This window comes from Molossus molossus, unplaced genomic scaffold, assembly GCF_014108415.1.
Source record: "Molossus molossus isolate mMolMol1 unplaced genomic scaffold, mMolMol1.p scaffold_m16_p_7, whole genome shotgun sequence".
In the NCBI taxonomy this organism is placed as follows: domain Eukaryota; kingdom Metazoa; phylum Chordata; class Mammalia; order Chiroptera; family Molossidae; genus Molossus; species Molossus molossus.
This window is the reverse complement of record NW_023425401.1, coordinates 92,148,196-92,167,222: the sequence shown is the minus strand read 5'-3', so window position 1 is coordinate 92,167,222 and position 19,027 is coordinate 92,148,196. Positions and strand designations below refer to the sequence as shown.

Sequence of the window (19,027 nt, the reverse complement as noted above, 5' to 3'; positions counted from 1 at the left end):
TGTGGGTGGCAGCCACTTGATGTGTCCCTTTCACATCGATGTTTCTCTCTTTCTCTCCCTCCCTCCCACTCTACTTGAACAAAAATGGAAAAATGTCCTCGGGTGAGAATAAAAAAGAAAAATTAATTTTGTCATATATTCTTGTTTTTTTAGAAGGTCCTTGTCTTTTAGAGATATATTCTATTTACACATGAACTGCTATGTGTAGGATTTGCCACAAAATAATCTCGATGAGGGATATGGATGGGAGTTTAGGGGAGAAAGACTATGAATTGATCATTGTTGAAGCTACTTCACAAGGATTTCATACCATTCTCCCTAATTTAACAAATGCTTAAAATCTTGCATAACAAAAAGATCAGCAACAACAACAACAACAACAAATTGTTTAGGCCAGAGAATTACATCTCTGAGCCAGATTCGAACAATGAGCTACAATTTGTATGCGTTGTTTTAATATATTTAGTAGCATGTGAATATACATGAAGATGATGTAATGGGCCTGCATGTAGTTGAAATACCAGCCCCTTTTTCACCATTTCTTTTGAGAAAATTGATTTGGACAGGATTTTAGATGTAAAAACCCACACCCTTGCTTTGGCCAGCTTCCTCCTGGGACGCAGCCAGCAGGCGAGTGTTTATGAAGGCCCCACTGACTCATCAACCTGGAAGGCAGGTGCTCCCTGCGCGAGGGCCCCAAAGGAGGAGGGCGGTGTTGAGGGGAAAAGTTGCCAGCTGGCAGCAGAAAGGCTGTTAGGACAGCATGGAAGCAAGTGGTACTGGAAAAAATGCAGAAATAGCCAAGTGTGTTTTTAACATTTATTAATTCAAAAATACATAAGATTCCACTTTTTACCCCAGGTTTTTGGACTCTCAAGAAAGGAGGTAGCTGCCAGCCTTAAGTATCTGGTATAATACTTAAGTGCTCATATCTGTCTCGGGAAGGAGAAAGATGAAGAAGTGAGGCTCAAACTAGGGAACCTCCAAATCAGGCCCATGCCCTGCTGAGGCCCTGCCAGGGGGAGCTGGCACAGAGCACTAGGCTTTCAATCAGAGGAAATGGGGGCACTCTGGGGCAATTTCCCCTGTACAATTAGGCCCCTGGCGTCGGGGGAGGTCCTTCCCTGCTCACCAGTGTTGTTGGCTGAATTCCTCCACAGCCAGCAGACCAGAGCTAGCAGAGGAGAGACATGTCCGGAAGACAGAGCTCCCAAAGCAAAAGTGGCTTCCAGGTTCCCTCAGCTTCTACAGGGAGAACCTGGAACTCGGGCCTCTCTCCCTCTCCTTCTTGGCCCAAATCTACATCCAGGAGACCCAGAGGTAAGACCCTGCCGCCAGGCAGGTGCCCAGTGGGGCTGCCACACCTCCGTGTCAGTCCACTTAGCTTCCAGGAATCCTGTTTCAGTCTCTGTGTGCAGCCTTACTGCATGCCAACCGGGTGCATTGGCCAGGGCCCCTCGCCAGCAGGAGGGGCCTGGGCCACAGGCTGCAGCTGCTGCTGGGACTGCCAGATGTGATGGAGCTCCTTGAACTGCTCCACCATGCAGTCTTTGAGGTCTGGGTTTGAGATCTGTAGCCGGATACTATCAGCTGACCAGGAGAGCTCCCCTGAGAACATCTCCAGCAACAACCGAGCTGCTACGGGCACCACCTGGGGAGCAGAGAGAACAGGGAGAACCCAACAGGGCTGTCAAATCTAGTTGTGCATGAGGACATCCACCAGGGGGCGGGCGGTGGACTGCAGCCACCGGGAAGGAGGGGCGCCAATCTCCACTTTGTACAGCCCTGGGCCTTGAGTACCTCTGTTGCCAAGTTCACACTGCCCAGAGAGCCCTGAGCCTCCACTGTGGGACAGGGGCTTGTCTCAGGATTCCACAATATTCAAGCCAAAGCAGAGTTGGGGGTTGGGAGGTAGAGGTACCTGTACAGTGATGAGCTTCTTCTCTCGGGGTTTGCGGTCAGGCCACTCCTCCCCAAAGCAGAAGAAGATTTCGAATGGTGGTGGGGTGTTGGTCTGCCCCTTCTGGAACAGGATGAGCTCTGCCGAGAACAAGAGCCTTAGTCAGAGGCTAGAACTGTGCCTTGGAGGAGAGGAGGCCAGGAGGATGTGGGGCCCTCACCGTTGAGAAAGTGCTCCAGGCTGAAGAGCTTGGTCTTGACCTCCCGCTGGATGGGGTTGGGCTGCGAGCTGTGCGCCGAGGCGCAGGGCCCGCTCCAGAACACCTTGCATTGGCACAGGCGGATGGCGTACAGATCCTGGCCTTGGAGCTGGAGGATGAGCCCGCGGTCCAGGACATCCAGCAGCTGGTTCGTGTAGAAACGCTGCTTGTCGCTGGGGATGTCCTCGGGGCTGGGGAAGCGCACCTGCTCCAGGCTCACAGGGCCGAAGAGCTCCACCTGCTCCTGGGTGGCCTCCAGCTGGCTGTAGAAGAGCCGGCAGCCATGTGGGTTGCTGATGGTAAGGGCGCGGGGTGGCCGTCCCCGGTACTGGAACTTGATCTCCAGGTCGGTAACTGTGGGGCAGAGGGACAGGACCATCCGGTCTGTGAGCTCGGCCCCTCTCGCTTCTGCAGCCGCTCACTGGCTTTCCCTGCTCAGCAGCTAGTCATTTTGTCATCTCTCCCACATACTGACCCCCCGCCCCCAAAGAGGGACCGGCGGGGCATCTTTGTTCTATTTTCGCCATCCTCCAACCCCCAGCACCGCTCTGCCCGGCCCAGCCCACCAGTCCCTGGGTCCTTACGAGGCAGCATGTGGGGGCTGATCAGCAGGTCAGGCAGGAGCTGTTCGCCAGTGGGTGGCAGGCTGGCAGCTAGAGAGTCAGGCTGCAGGCTTGGCAGTACCTCCGGGAGAAGCTGCCTAAAGGCAGCAGGGTCATCAGGGGCAGGGCCCAGGACTCTGGGGTCTGGAGCAGGAGGGCCCAGCACTATAGGCGGCTGGAGCGTGGGTGGCCACTTAACATCGTCTTTGGGTAAAGAATAGGGTGCCATGGGGGCGCCAGGCTGCACTGCTTCTACAGAGAGCGGGAGACAGAGCTCTAGTGGCACTTCTAGGAGCTGCCTCCCAGGCCTACCTACTCCCAGGCCTGGCCTCCCACCCCAGGCTCCCTTCAGCCCCCTCCCAGGGACCTGTAGCTTCTCCTCATACTAGGCCCAACCACCCCCTCCCAGCCCCACCTGTGAGGCTCAGGCTTGGTAGCATCCTCTGGAGCTGAAGTGAAGATACAGGCAAAGGAGGAGGGAAGAGGCCAGAGAGAGAAGGGAGAACAGGTTATTAAATTGATCTGATGCTAAATAAATAACACATGAGAACCACAAGGCAATTCCCCAGGCTTCTGTTTAGCTGGATCCAGACCCTGCCTCCAGGCTCAGTCTGCTGGCCCAGGCGGGCCGGCGGGTCCTCAGTGCCCCAGTCTCCGCATCTGCCTTCCGAACCAGTGTAGTACCTCCTGGGCCCCAGATGCTGGGGGTCAGTCCGAAAACCAGTGAGCACATTTTGTATCAACAAAGCCCCAGGGGGTCTGAGGTGATAACTTTGTGTCTATGCTCAGAATCCGAGAGAAGCTCGGCGCAGAGCTGCAGAAGGGCAACCAGCTCCAGGGGGATGGGGCTGCGGAGTCCTGGCGCAGAGGACCAGAGGCCCGCCAGGCGGGCTGGCAGACACCAGGGAATGGCCTGCTCACCTCTTCCTCTTCCTCCTCCTCCTCCTCTCCGGCCCCACAAGTGTAATCCTCACTGGGCTGGAACTCTGCAGATGGAGGGAGAGAAAAGACAGACGGGAAAGGAGTCTGTGGGAGAGGAGGAGGAAGGTCACCAGGCCCCACGTGGCAGCACCTGCTGTGGCTTCTTCCCTGATCAGCTGCCCAAACCCTGAGGGGCCGCACAGCCATCAGGAACCAGCAGGGCCCTCCCTGACCCGTGGCGCTCAGCTCCCTGGGCCACCAAGAGCCAAGAACAAGGGCTGGCTGAGGAAGACAGACTGGGGCCCTGATCCATGCCAAGCTATTCCTGGACCCACAAACGGCCCGTCCCAGGTGACTGCGGAAAGTCCCGGGTGTGATGGCCCAGCAGCGCATGCCTGACCACTGCACCGCAGAAGGCCCTGGGCCTTCATGCACAGCGGCCCGGGCGGCCCGCACGGGGCCAGGCATAATACCTGCAGGAGCAGGGCCGTTGGAGCAGACCTCGTAGATCTTGTAGGGCTGAGGCGGCATGTCCCGGGGCCCGTCATAGATGAGGCGGAAGTCACGGCTCTTGTTAAGGGCACAGCGCAGGTTGGCCTTCCACTTGGCCGGATCGGCCTCGTCCACCCCCTCCGTGTACTTCCCCGTCTCCTTGGCCCAGGCCTGGGGCAGGAAGAGAAGACAGGAGATCATGGAGAACCTCCCTTCCCCCGAGCCTAGCTCCTCCTGGCTGGTGGGAGTTGTGGCTGTGCGCGGAGACCAGGAGACCATCAGTGACACACGGAGTGCCCCTCTGCAAGGTGGGAGATAGGACACCAGGGCTCTAACAAGCTAAAGGAAATCGAGGCACTCTGCAAGGCATCGCAGTCACTGCCCCTGAAGGGGAAACAGGTACAATTTCTAAGGAGGACCGCCTGGCATGATGGGTAAGAGCATGGGCTCTGGGGTGGGACTGGGTTTGAATTCAGAAACTGCCACCTACCCGTTGTATGCCAGGGGCATGTTGCTTTGTCCTCCTTTGCTCCGGCCTGCCCATCATGTACCCACCTCACAGGGTGGCCATGAAGACTCGAGGGCCCATAAAACTCTCCGAACTAACACTGTATGTGCAAAGGATACTCTCTGTACACTTTTTTTTTTCTTTATTGATTTGAGATAGAGAGGAAGAGAGAGGGAGAGAGATAGAAACATCGATGAGAGAGAACATCGATTGGCTGCCTCCTGCGTGCCCCTCACTGAAGATTTGGCCCACAACCTGGGCATGTGCTCTGACCAGGAATCGAACCATCAACCTCTTGGTGCATGGGTCAATGCTCAACCACTGAGCCACACCTGCTGGGCGGCTCTGTACACTTTAATTGTTGATATCATTATTTTGGAGAGCAATTTGGTTAATATCAGGATTATAAATATTTTTTCTTTTTTTTATCCTCACCAGAGGATATTTTTACATTTACCTTCAGAAAGAGTGGGAGGGAGAAAAGGAGGAAGAGAGAGAGAGAGACAAACATCAGTGTGAGAGAAATACATCGAATGGCTGCTACCTGCAGGACCCCAACCAGGGCCGGGGACAAACCGCAACCAAGGTACATTCCCTTGGCTGGAATTGAACCTGGGACTCTGGTCCACAGGCCAATGCTCTAACCACTGAGCAAAACCAGCCAGGGCAGGATTATAAATTTTTCTACCCTTTAACCCAGCCATTCGAACACTGGGAATTTATCCTATAGATATAGAAGCATCCACACAAAATTCTGCACATTCAAAGTTATTCACTGCCGCACTGTCTGTAAAAGCGAAAGATCCAAAATAATCTAAATGTCCATCAATGGGATCTGCTTAAATTAACTATGGAATACTGGGCAGCAAGGGGGGGAAAAGGAGGAAGCTTTTGATATACTGACGTGTTGTGATCTTCAAGAAATATAAGGTGCAGGAGAGTATATCATTTTGTAAGAAGTCAGGGAAAGAATAAGTACATTTATTTATTTATTTTTTTATCCTCACCCGAGGACATTTTTCCATTTTTTGTTCAGGTAGAGTGGAAGGGAGAGAGAGGAACAGAGAGAGAGAGAGAGAGAAACATCGATGTGAAAGGAACACATCGAGTGGCTGCCACCCGCACAACCGACCAGGGCCGGGGACAAACTGCAACCAAGGTACGCGCCCTTAGCGGGAACCGAACCCAGGTCTCTCAGGACCGCAGGCCGACGCTCTAACCGCTGAGCCAAACCGGCCAGGGCCATATTTTTTATATATACACAAAAATCTCTCAGGAAAGATTAACAAGAAACTGATAATACTAATTGCCTCTAGGGAAGTGGCTGGGGATGGGGGGAGAGACTTTTTGCTGTAAACCATTTTATACTATTCAAAAATATAAAATGGTTTGAAAAGAACCTTGAAAAGGCCCTGGCCGGTGTGGCTCAGTTGGTTAGACTGCATGCAGTGCGTTGAAAGGTCTCGGGTTCCATTCCTTGTCAGGGCACATGCTCGAGTTTGGGGTTCGATCCCTGGCAGTGGGCATGCAGGAGGCCGCCGATCACAATGTTTCACTCTCACATCAATGTTTCTCTCTCTCCCCCCCCTCTGCCTTCCTCTCTCTCTAAAAATCAATTAAAACAAAATCTTTAAAATAAGGTTTCCAGGCTTTCCACCCAGAGTTGCTGATACACTTGGTCTGGGATTGGACCTGAGTTTTTTAAAAACAACCTTGAAAAGATAAATATCAAGTGCAAAGACTAAGAAATATATAGCTGAAGCTTTCTAAATAAGCATTCTCTTGGACCCAGCAATTTTTAACTCTAGGAACTAACCCCAAAGAGTTTAAAGGATGTAGTCTTTAAGACTGAAACCCTAAAAGCAACCTGAAGTGTCCAAAACTGGGTGACTAGGGACTGGGTGACTAAAGTGTGCTAAACCCCTCTAATGGAACCTTCAGGGGTTGATGAAAGTGACGAGACATATGCCGGAGAGAAAAGCTGCTCCTGATGTTGAGCGAAAAATGCGGGTTACAAAGCAGAATACATAGTTTGACTCTACACTTGCATTTCATATATGCACTAGTGCAGAAAACTGAAACTATAAGCAAAAAAGTCACAGTCTCTCCTCTTGGTGTTATGATCACACTGCTGTCTGCTGTCTTAGGATATATGTACATCAAACAAGCACACGGCACGTGTCTCGTGTATAACGAGAACGAGACAAGAACAAAGGGGAGAAGAAGTTACAGGAAGGTTTTCTGGGGGCCTGCCGGTCCCCACCTTGCTCTGGAGATCAGGTTAGAAAAGGTATACCCTGTGGTTATGTCTGTGTCCCCTGGTTCCAGGCCTAGGGTCCCCTAAAGCAAGGCAGCTGGGTGAGTGGCCAGTTTGAGATGGAGTGGGGGTTCTCTTCTAGAGGAGAGGGGGTTCTCTCCTAGAGCAGTGGGGGTTCTCTCCTAGAGGAGGGGGGTTCTCCCCTAGAGGAGGGGGGTTCTCTCCTAGAGGAGGGGGGGTTCTCTCCTAGAGCAGTGGGGGTTCTCTCCTAGAGGAGGGGGGTTCTCTCCTAGAGGAGTGGGGGTTCCCTCCTAGAGGAGTGGGGGTTCTCTCCTAGAGGAGTGGGGTTCTCTCCTAGAGGAGGGGTTCTCTCCTAGAGGAGGGGGGTTCTCTCCTAGAGGAGTGGGGGTTCTCTCCTAGAGGAGGGGGGTTCTCTCCTAGAGGAGTGGGGTTCTCTCCTAGAGGAGTGGGGGTTCTCTCCTAGAGGAGGGGGGTTCTCCCCTAGAGCAGTGGGGTTCTCCCCTAGAGGAGGGGGGTTCTCCCCTAGAGCAGTGGGGGTTCTCTCCTAGAGCAGTGGGGGTTCTCCCCTAGAGGAGTGGGGGTTCTCTCCTAGAGGAGGGGGGTTCTCCCCTAGAGGAGTGGGGGTTCTCTCCTAGAGGAGGGGGTTCTCTCCTAGAGGAGGGGGGGTTCTCCCCTAGAGGAGTGGGTTCTCCCCTAGAGGAGTGGGGGTTCTCTCCTAGAGGAGAAGGAGTTCTCTCCTAGAGGAGGGGGGGTTCTCTCCTAGAGGAGGGGGGTTCTCTCCTAGAGGGGGGTTCTCTCCTAGAGGAGTGGGGGTTCTCTCCTAGAGGAGGGGGGTTCTCTCCTGGAGGAGGGGGGTTCTCTCCTGGAGGAGGGGGGGTTCTCTCCTGGAGGGGGGGGTTCTCTCCTAGAGGAGAGGGGGTTCTCTCCTAGAGGAGGGGGGGTTCTCTCCTAGAGGAGGGGGGGTTCTCTCCTAGAGGAGGGGGTCTCAGAAGCCCAGGGGCCCCCGTCCAGGGCTTACCTTGAAGATGGTGTTATCTCCGTCCTGGCTGGGGCCGTGCCTAGTGGCGTGGCGCCAAGGGATGGAGAAGAATTTCCTTTCACCATTGACCCACTGAAGCCCTGGGTACTGGCAGCTGTTCACCTGGGCCACCAGCCAGGGCTTCAGCCTCACGCGGCGGGGCGGCGGGGCTCCGGGAGCAGGTTGGTTCATGGCAAAGGGGTCTGCAGGGAGAAAGCCAGAGGGGGAGCATCAGCACATGTGCTGCTAACCGCTCCTTTGGCAGAGGGGCCTGGGGGTGCTGGGGCCCAGCCAAGGCATTAGGACTTTCCCTTCCTCCCAGCCCTGGGGACTGGAGTCTCTCCAGTCCCACCAGGTGCTCAAGCCAATTCCCTTTCCAACCACCAGCTTTCTTGTCACAGGGTCCCTGCATCTGGGCTGTGTTTGGGGGGGGGGGGATCCCATGCAGATGCCCTTTACCAGGTAGGGCATCCTTTCCCCAGCTGTCACAAGGCCGGCACAGCACGGAGGCACAGAGCTGCCCCTCTGGAAACCTCATCTCACCCCAGGCAAGGCCCACCCCTCCCCTCAGCAAACGGCCCACAGCCAGTGAGTGACTGGCACAGTCAAAAGCTGGTCCCTTGCGTTAGGTGCAGCACACCGGCTCCCCTGCTCCTGAGCTCCTGAGGGTTGAGGGTCCAGGGTCGAGGGTCGGGCTGAAGCCAGCCTCCAGCTGAGTCCACATCCCTGGGTAGCTGGCTCCCCGCCCCACCCTGCCCTCCACCCCTCCTACCTCACTGAACTACCTTCCAGGAAACCTGGCCCAAGAACAAGGCAGACCTGTGAGCGGACGGAGGGTTCCACACCCAGTCCTCCCTCCGAGCTTTCTTTCTCCCTGTTCTCCTCAGGTGTAAGCTTCCCCTACACGGACGTCTTGAGAGCAGTCTCATAGCCTCCTCCGTGTACCTCCTGCATCACCAGAACAGCGGCTACCAGTTAGATCCTATGCATGTTAAGCCATCACCTTCCTAGACTGGCTCCTCCCCTCCGAACCATGCATTCTTTCAGCCATTAGTAAGCACCTAACGTTTGCCAGCCCCATGCTGCCCAGAGCTGTGGGAACCACAGAGGAGAGGCCACCTCCCCAGGCCAGTCTCTGCCTCCCTAGTCAGAGGACAGCTGGCCAGTGGAACCTGTGCCTCCCCTCGTCAACCTGCCAGCCCCTCTCCAGGCCCAGGACCTGAAACTTCTCTTCCCTGACCAGAGTTTCCCTTCTGCCCTTGCCCTTATCCAGTGAGCCCAGAATCAGAGGCAGAGAGGACTGAGCCACTTCTGAGACTCATCAAATGAGGAACGAGGGCTGAGCAGAATGAAAAACCAGGCTGCCTCCACCCGGGACTCTGGTTTCTGGGCACACGTGAGCAGGTGGTGTGCATGTGTATGTAAGAGGACACACACTGCACCCCCATGCTCCTCTCCCACGTCCTTGGTACCTCTCTCCCTTCAGGAGACCCTCCACAAGTAAGGAGAGAGGTGGTGATGAGGGTGGCACAGGGATGGGTGGTGTGGGGGGCATTCCCAGAGGCCATGCTGCCTAGAACAAGGGCGACAATGGGCAGACTGGTGTTAACACCTGCCCCTTTGAGTTGGGCATGCCAGCTCTCACGTTCCACTCTCCATAGCACCATGGGTGGCCCTGAACTCTGCTTCTTGAGGTGAGTGGTTTGGGACCCTTTCTCTGCCCTGCACTGCCCATCCCCATCTTGTTTACCTTCCAGGTGGGTGGGCAACCTCCTGAAGGGCAGGATGTCTCCCACGTCTTCCTTCTTCTACACACTCCCCCCAGCCCAGAACCCTGCCATTTGATGGACCAAAGTAGGACCTGGCTGGTGTGGCTCAGTTGGGTGGAGCATCATCATCCCATGCACCGAAAGGTTGTGGATTTGCTTCTTGGTCAGGGCACATGCTTAGGTTGCAGGTTCTTCCCCATTGGGGTAACATAAGGAAAGGCAACTGGTCAACATTTCTCTCTCACACTGATGTTTCTCTCTCTCCCCCACTCCCTCCCTTTCCTTCTCTCTAAAATCAGTGGGCATGTCCTCTCCTCTGGTGAGCATGAAAGAAGAAAGAGAGAGAGAGAGAGAGAAAGAAAGAAAGAGAGAGAGAGAAAGAGAGAGAGAGAAAGAAAGAAAGAAGTACCAGCCCACTGACACACCTCAGAGGCTGAAAGCATTCTGTCTTCTAGCTGCCCCCCCCCCCCAGCCTACTCTCTCCAGGGTCCCCTCTGATCAAAGAAAGTGAGACCAGACCCAAGAGAAAGGCTGCTGCCTGGGGGTAGTCAAGCCCTAGGGGGTTCCTGGCCTGACCGGGTGGGATGCTGACTCCCCTCTGTTGTTCCAGGTCTGCTGTGGTCTGGGAGCACTGAGCCTCAGTTTCCCCTGAAATTCCCTGACCAGTACCTTTCTGGGCTGGAGCTAAGTGCCACCTCCTGCTGAGGCGTCTCCAACTGCAGGCCTCTCGAAGCAGCAGGGAGGGTGGGAGAGCTTTCAGTCCTGCCCCCAGGCTCAGAAGATGGGTGGCTCAGTTCCCCTTTCTGTACCAGCCTCCACCCAGCACCAGGGGAAACGAAAGTGGCCAGACCGGACAACTCGGAAACCTGACTCACTGGGAGATTGGGGAGGAAAGGATGTGGAAAGAAATTCTCACTTGGGTCCCCCAGACCAAATTCTCAGTCTCTTACCTCATAGCCTGTCCCCCAACCTCCAAGTCTGCTGGCGATCATTATACATTTAGTGTGGTTCCCAGCACCGAGTCACCTCCCCCCAAAGGCCTTGGTCCTAGAATAGAGAGGCACTGTCGCAGTGGCAGGCAGTTCTGGCTACGGTGCAGGTGAGCAGGGGAAAGCTCTGTCCACACAGAGGGAAGGGAGTCTTCCCTGATGACCCCCATGTAGGGTCTGCCAGCAGCTGTGCCAGGGGTGGTGCAGCTGGGAGAGCAGAAAGGGTAAGGAGGAAGTTGGCTGAATCCCACTCCTGGCCTTGCCCAGCACTGCTGTTCAGCACAGAGGTTTGGAAATTATAACTCTAGCCTCATGTCAGAAAGGGACAGCCCCCTCAGGAAGCCTAGGCAGGGCTCCCACAATAAGCCTGGCAGAACCAAGAAGGGTCTGCCCAGCACACCACAGAGGGATCTTCAGCCTCAGGGAGTCTTACCTACAGCCAGCGTCCACCGGCGGGAGGTAAACTTAGATTTCTCAGACCATCCTAATGCCAGGAGTTCTGAATTTCAGCGTCTTTCTGCTCCATCCCTACCTTCCCTTCAAATAGAAGCAGCTGCCCAGATTTCCCAGGGAGCCCCAGGTGCTACAGGGCACCCTCAGAAAGTCCTCCCCAAGGCTGGGAGGAGGACTTGACTTTCCATCAGAGGGCAGCACTGGCCAGGGGTCTGCCTGACTCCTTGACAGCTGCAAAGTGGGGAAAGACCGCAGTGCCGGCCTCAGCTTCCACGGAGATGCCCAAAGAGCTGTGGGCTGCTCAGCAGCTGAGGGAGTCCCCCATCAGTGAAGCATCTAGCAGGGCCGCCCAGAGCCGCTCTGGGATGTGGGAGGCCCCACAACTCACACCAGGGACCTGAAGTCCCAGGACCCAGCAACCTGAGGTGCCTGGAACACTGTGGGCACCAGGGAGCTCTAGGGGGAAAAGCACCTCAGCCCCCAACAGAGGGCAGAGCAGCAAGCCCCTTGCCACCTCTAGGATTTGCTTCACATCGTCTCTCCGCAAACCCCACACCAAGCTCAGGGAGAAGCGGAGTGGGGGGGGGGGGGCGCTCCTTGCACCAGGGAGACCCTAAAGACTGCCCCTCCAGATGAGTTGACCACACCTTGAGACAAGCAGGGACTGGGGACGGTAGACGAGGCAAGAAGAAGCCCCCCTCGGCCTCCTCCCAGTAGAAGAGGCAAGAAAGGGCACGGTGGGGGAAGGCCCACCCTCCCAGGGGCACGGTGGGGGAAGGCCGAGGCGCAGGGGGAACCCCCCAAATGGGGCCTTTAGATAAGAAAGAGTGTTTTCCCAGTGCCTCCCTAGACTTGCTGGGAGCCCCAGCGTCCCGGCCAATAGTTCAGGGGAGGTTGGGGACTCTGTCTCCGGCCCCATTGCCCCCTCCGAAAGACCTCTAGCTTCCTTCAGCGGCCTCACCTGCGTCCTTACTGCTCCTACTCACTCTCCCCACTCTGGGCCGGAGGGGGTGCAGGCCAGACCCTGCGGCTGGGGCCGCGCGCAGGTTCCGCCCCAGGCGGATTGCGGCCGCCTCTCCCCGGAGCTCGCTCAGGGTCCGCCTTAGACCGCTCCTCGGGTTGGCGGTGACCCCGACCTATCCCCCGCCCTGCTGTGTCTGGTGGTGGTGAGGCTAGGAAAGTACCCCCAAGCCCGCCCCGGTTCTGGGGTCCCGGAAACCACCGCGCGGGTCCGGCGCAGGTATTCGCCGCCTCCTGAGCCGCATCACTGCCACACTAGTCTCTTCCCTCCACTTCGAGACTCAGTTGCTCGGTTTTTAAGTTCGCGGGAAGGACGTAGAGTAATTAATTAGTCCGAGAAGTGTTGCGCCCGCAGTTCTCTGCTAGGAGGTCAGCGCCTCCTTTTCTCCGCCACCAGCCGAAGGCGGCGCCTCTGCCTGACACCATCTTCCCACACACTCCCTGCCCGAATTCCTGCCATTGGCCGACGATCCTGGGAGGATGCACTTTCCAAGCCTCACCCTCCTACCCGAAAGGGTGAGAAGTACCCGGAGAGAGCACAGAGGGGGAACTGGGGCTCGCCCCTCCGCGGTCGAGGCCAGGCTCCTGCCGGGCGCCTGGGGGCTCCTCATCCATCTTTGGCGACTCGAGTCGGAGGGAGACCCGCAGACCTGGCGCCTCTGGCAGCGGGGCGACTCTGCCGCAGGGCGGCCGGGCTCCCAGGCGCCTGCAGGACGAAGGCGGGCACCCTGTGCTGATCGGGACGTGGGAGACACCCACGAGGACGCCAGACTCCTGGGGTGAGCCTGCACCAGGCGCCCACCTGAGCTCCGGCGCCATGCAAGCCGAAGGTGGACCCCTCCGGCGCCCGCCCCGCCCCAGTCGCGCCGGCAGGTGCCCCGCGGGCGGAGGAGCGCGGCTGCCGGGACCTACCTGTCAGCGGTGCACCCGCGTGGCTGTGCCCGGTAGCACGGGCCGGGCGGCGGGCCGACTGCACTCTCCGGCGCTGCGCCTCCCGCTCGGCCGTCCGACCGCCCAGCACTTCCGCATCGCCCGCCCCCGCCCCTGGGCCGGGGTGCGCGGGCAGCGCCCCGCCCTGCCCCACGGAGCCACCCTGGGGCTCCCGCACTGACCCGGCACTGCGGCCCGCCTGAGCATCAGGCCAGGCCGGGCTCCCCGCCAGCCCAGAGCCTCCAGAGAGACGCCAGGCGGCCTGGTGACCAGGACCGACGACTGGGCTCCGGCAATCTGGAACCGCAGCGTTAGACAACCCCAGGCCCTCCCCACCCCGCTGCAGAGCTCAGTTAGGCCTGGGAGCTGCCCCCGCCAGCGTCCTCCGGGAGCTCCAGATCTGTGCAAACACAAGCCAGCCGCCAGCCGCGTGCGAGAGTGCGGGGGGCGGCCGATAGAGTCCCCGGCCCTCGCCCCACCGCCCGCAACCCTTTGAAGGGTCACCTCAGCCCCCTGCAGCTAGAGGTGCCTTCAGACCGGATCCTCAGGCCGCTCTGCTCCTTCTAATTCTCGACCCCCACACCTGTCTGCCCCGGCTCCCCTTTCGGGTCCCCTGGGGCCTCTCAGGGTCAGCGTCAGAGTCACCTGTCCCCTCTCTCCACTCACCGCTACGACGACTATCCATCTACCATTCTGAACGTTTTTCGGTTCCACGAACGGGCCTCGATCGCTGACCTCAGCCTTCACATGTCCTACTCCTTTCTCATGGAACATTCTTCGCTTCAAATCTAGTTCCGGCATCACCTCCTCCGAAAAGCTTCCCTCCTGCATCGGTTCGAGCTCCAAAGCTCGTCCTGGCTGGTTTCATTCATGGTTTTAATGTCTGATTCCCACTGGGATCCGCTTACTCGGGAACCAGTCCCGTTTTCATTGTTTTCTATAGTAATTTTCAATAAAAATATTTTTAAAAGAAGAACATTTTCAAGCGAACTGACTACATTTTAGGTAGCAAATAAAATATATAAGTTCCAGAAAGTACTATTTGCCCTTTAAAGTTTAGTGCCTGTGTTTTTAACAAATAGGCTATCAGTCAGTTGATGAATCAACTTTGACCTTCCCCTCCCTTCTCCTTCCCTCTAGGAAAACCTGAGTTGCTGATCTTTACCCGGGATCTGTATCATCACTCATTATGTGTTGTCTTTTTCTTCTCTTCTGTCTTTCCCTCTCTCCTCCATTCCTTGTAGCCCAAATATAAGTTGGAAATATAATTATACATTAGTATTTTACTATTTGTTTCTGCTGAATATTTCACTATTTCATATTTTTTAAATTTAGAGTGTGGATGGGGTACATTGTATTGTATTATTTTCTTTAAAAACAAAACTGGTATTTAGTTGAAAGTGGTCCCCCACAAAATGGGACACTTTTCCACTGGAGGCCAGTAATGCTTAAAAGAAAATATTATTTTTTGGACTAGAAAAAATAGCTGGAGCAATAGTCAAGAAGGGCCTTCTTTTTCTTTTTTCTTTGATTTTGTTAATCCTTACCCCAGAATACTGTTTCCATTTAGAGACAGTGGGGTGGGGGGAGAAACATCACTGGTTGCCTTCCAAACTCCACCCAACCAAGGCTGGGCCTTCACTGGGAATCGAACCCAAGACCTTTTGGTGCTCGGGCCAACACTCTATCTGCTAAGCCACACCAGCCAGGGCAGAGCCTTCTTTTATTGTCAAATGCCCCCCACATAGTCTAAGAGACCATAAGACTAGGATTCTGCACTCTGCCCTCCAAGCACACACTGTCCCCTTTTTCGGGTGAGGCCCCCACCCTCAGAAACTCTGAACTTCATCAGGAACCATGTGGGGGCTATGTGTAGAGGAAGGGGCCCTGCACTTGAGCTTCCATCCAGCTCTGTTGTGTTCAAGCTCAGTGACCTGCTGCAGGTCCTGTGAGTCTCGTTGTCTGTAAAGGGGAGACGATGTTACTGAGCTCACAGCTCTGGTTGAGGCTCCAGGGATGATGGCTGTACAGGTGCTCTCCTCAGCTCAGGACCCACCTTGCCAGGACCAGGGGAACCTGAGTCAAGAACCACTCTGGGCCAGAGACATGACATAGGGAGACATGACATAGGGAGGAAGGGGCAGGCGCAGAGAGCATCACTCAGGCTCTTGCAAAATTGAAGAGTCCCCTTACCTCCGGATGCTGTTTTATAGTCAAGTACAAGCAAAGGGGAAGTGTGGCTACACCATTCTCCATGTGATCACTCCCAGTTCCCCCCAGGGGCACATGGGGAACAGAGAGATATGGCCTCCAACTCCCCAGAAGCCTCCGCAGAGATGTGTGTCCAGGTCCCTCACTCCCAATGGTGACATGGCCCCTGCCCCAACTTCCCCTGGCTGGGCATCAGATTGAGCCTGTAGCAACCTGGTGGGGTCTAGAGTGTGTGAGTGTGTGTGGGAGGGCGGGGTGAGGAAGCCGTGTCACCAAAGGGAACTGAAAGAAGCCCAGTGTGAGTGTTAGGGAGAGAAGGCAGAGGTCCACGGGGCTGCTGGACAAGACACCCCACCCAACCCTGGACCTTCAGAGCAGGCCCGGGCAGATGACAGCTGCCTTTGCTTAAGACCTCCTTTCCAGGTGGCCCCCTCTCTCAGGCCTGGCTCTCTGGATTCCTGTTCCCCAGATTACACCCCCACCCCTGTTTCTGGGAACCTGGGGTGGACACTAGACTCTGGAGTCCAACAGGGCTGAGTCACTCTCTGGCATTATGTGACCTTAAGCAAACCACGGACCCATTTCCCACCTGTATAGGGAGAGTGACACCACTGTCACAGATCAGCTGTGAGGCCTAGATTCTGCACGTGCTCAGTGAGAGCCTTCACATGCCAGAATAAAAGTGGCCAACAAAAGGTCTATTTTGGCCCTGGACAGTTTGGCTCAGCAGTTAGAGTGTCAGCCTGTAGACCAGAGAGTCCCGGGTTTGGCTCCTGCTAAGGGCACGTACCTTGGTTGCAGTTTGTCCCTGGCCCCGGTTGGGGTTGTGTGGGTAGCAGCCAGTCGATGTGTCTCTCTCACACTGATGTTTCTCTCTCTCTTTCCCTCTCTTTCTGTCTGAAGATAAATGCAAAAAAAAAAAAAAAAAATGTCCTCAGGTGAGGATAAAAAAAAAGTCTATTTTGTCTCACTGGCCGGGTAGCTCTGTTGGTTAGAACCACGTCCTGATACACCCAGGTTGTAGGTTCGATCCCCAGTCAGGGTACACACAAGAATCAACCCATGAATGCATAAATAAGTAGAACAACAAATTGATGTTTCTCTCTTTCTCTCACTCTCTCCTTTCCTCTCTCTCTCTAAAGTCAATAAATAAGTTCTAATTTCAAGAAAAAGTCTATTTGGTCTAAACCCCTTGCCCTCCTGGCTTCCATTCTTTGGAGTGGGGTAGACAGTAAGGATTGAAGCAACAGAATTGGCAGGTGCTCGTGGGTCATTGTACAGGCTGAGCAGACGCGTGACAGAGGAGCTGAGGCAGGTTCAGCTCGGCCATTCTGGCTCCTATGACGTGCATACTGCTTCTGGCGCACATGAGAGGTAGCTTTATTAGTTTCAAAGCCCGGGACACCACAGCTAGGGCTTCCTCCCCCTTTTTTTACTAACTAACGCCTTCTCAGAGTTTTTTTGGGCACAACCTGGAAGTCCCCCACTTGGCTAGTACTGTCACATGGTCTCTAGATCTCATGTCCCCACCTTTCCTAGCGTGCAGCTATTTCTACCTCTTCTCATGGCCTGAGGCCTAGAAGCTATGCAGCAGCCCTCCTGGGTCCCAGGCCCTGCCCTCTGCTCCTGTGGCTCTGTTAAGAACAAACACTACTTCCTTTTCCTTCCTGGTCAGCACCTTTCCTCTCCCTGATCCTTTGTAACCAGGTTCCGACCCCTTTTCCACAGATTCTGCTTTGGTCCTTGGACCCACAACTCAAGCAGGCCCCGAAACGCTCAGAACTGCTCAGAAATTCTAGTCTCTGTGTCTTTTTCTCATTTACTCTCAGATCCTGGGGTTTCATGGTTGCCTGGGTTTCTCACCATCCGTACCCTTTAAATAGCTGTGGTGGAGGCTTCTCATTTTGCTGTGGGATTCTGCTCCTAGCTCAGCTCAGCACCTTCGCATCCTCCCACAACCCTTGCTGCCTCACCTCTGCCCTGCTTCTCAGCGCAGTATCATCGGTCCTGCTGATTCTCCCCACTCACATCCTCCATCTAAACATCCTCATTACCCCCCCTCCCCGTACCCCACCAGCTGCACTTGGCTGATTCTCACACTCCCCAGATCTGCTTAGCTCTGTGTTCCACTCAAACCACTTCCCTCCCCACCACTGGGCTCTGTCATGGAAGGGGTCAGGGCCCCTGTCCTTCCTGCCTATCTGGAGGACTCCCTGTAGAACAAGACACCTGGACAAGAAGGAAAACAAAGAGGAGGAAGTCTGACCTGGACACACCAGCCTGCTGGGAACTCCTGCAGTCTGAATGGATGAACCCCTGCTTTGTGGGGACAGAGGCCCCCCTGTCTCCATGAAATCCTACTGTGGACCTCAGTGTCTTCTCTTGTCTCAAACAGACCTGCCTGATTGAAGCCCAGAGTCCAGGTGCACGAGGCCCACCCATCATTGATGTGGGGTGTAGGGGCCAGAGGCTCTGAGTGCTTATCAGCCAGATCTATCTTTTTTATTTTAATCCTCACCCAAGGACATTTTTCCATTTTTTGTTCAGATAGAATGGGAAGGGGAGAGAGAGGGAGAGAGAGAGAGAGAGAGAGAGAGAGAGAGAGAGAGAGAGAAACATCGACGTGAAAGTGACACATCAAGTGGCTGCCTCCCACATGACCCAATCAGGGCTGGGGACAAACCGCAACCACGGTATGTGCCTCTAGCGGGAACCGAACCCGGGTCTCTCTGGACCGCAGGCCAATGCTCTAACCGCTGAGCCAAACTGGCCAGGGCCAGCCAAATCTATCTTAAGCCCCTGTAGCTTAGAACCAGGGCTCAGGGTCCTCCCTGGGACAGGACTGTTGTCACTCTGAGGTGGGAAAGTAGGGGGATTCAATTCAGTCCACGATATCAGGGTCAGCCCAAGGGCATGGGGGGCTGTCAGCTCACATCTGGACCTCAGGGTGGTAGAGAGATGACAGAGCCACCTTGGCTAGGAGGGGACTCCAGGGGTGGCTCTGGGACTCTGGAGGAAGCTGTCCTGGAGTAGCTGAAGCATGAGGTCATGGGAGGGGCAAGGGGGCATGGTAACTGTCCCATGTGGCTTCTCAACACTTCACTGTGGGAGGAGGATGTCCAGCTGCCCTTCTCTGACCTCCTAAGGGGTGAGCTGGGTGAGAGTTGAGTTTAGCAGTGTGTGTGCGTGTGTGTGTGCGTGCGTGCGTGCGTGTGTGTGTGTGTGTGTGTGTGTGTGGTGAGAGAGGGGAAGGAGTTCTTGCCGGCTCAGTAGCCACACAGAGCTGTGGAAACAGGTGTTTGGTTCTTGCCAGCCTGTCACCCCAGGGCCAATGTTACAGCTCTGTGGGGGTCAGGCCTGAGAGCCCTGGGTGGGGCATCCCCCAGGCTGCTGGGCCTTGCCTGTAGCCTCTGATGCTGAGGCAGAACGTCAAGGAAGCAGAGACCCCTGGGGGTTAAAGGATTCTGCTCACTTGGGCCTTCTCAGGGAAGAGGGGTTGTCAGATTTCAGCTGAGGGGAGCCTGAGGGGAGCTCTTACCAGGCAGTGTTTCCCAGGTCTCCAAGTCAGGAGCGAGCCGGCTGGAACCCTGATGCCCACTCAGGCCCCTGTGCTGGGCAGACGGCCACGCGGATGCTGGTAGGCATGTCGGATTCAGGGGTCTCTGACGATCTGTGTC

General features: G+C 55.6%; 1 protein-coding gene across 3 annotated transcripts; it reads right to left on the bottom strand.

Moving 5' to 3' along the window:
* Positions 1 to 814: 814 nt before the first annotated feature.
* On the bottom strand, positions 815 to 13,174 carry IRF5 (interferon regulatory factor 5). Of its 3 annotated transcripts, none has more exons than XM_036247204.1 (9): positions 13,122 to 13,174; positions 7,979 to 8,181; positions 4,156 to 4,345; positions 3,683 to 3,747; positions 3,177 to 3,210; positions 2,744 to 3,013; positions 2,121 to 2,513; positions 1,922 to 2,040; positions 815 to 1,651 (listed from the first exon to the last, which is right to left on the bottom strand). In XM_036247204.1, the coding sequence occupies exons 2-9, from the start codon at positions 8,168 to 8,170 to the stop codon at positions 1,421 to 1,423; spliced, it is 1,494 nt and encodes a 497-aa protein (XP_036103097.1). In that variant the 5' UTR covers positions 8,171 to 8,181; positions 13,122 to 13,174; the 3' UTR covers positions 815 to 1,420. The 3 variants fall into 3 exon arrangements, with proteins under 3 accessions (XP_036103097.1, XP_036103096.1, XP_036103098.1); XM_036247203.1 differs by lacking the exon at positions 13,122 to 13,174 and adding an exon at positions 10,417 to 12,068; XM_036247205.1 differs by lacking the exon at positions 13,122 to 13,174 and adding an exon at positions 11,170 to 12,068.
* Between the last annotated feature and the right edge of the window lie 5,853 nt (positions 13,175 to 19,027).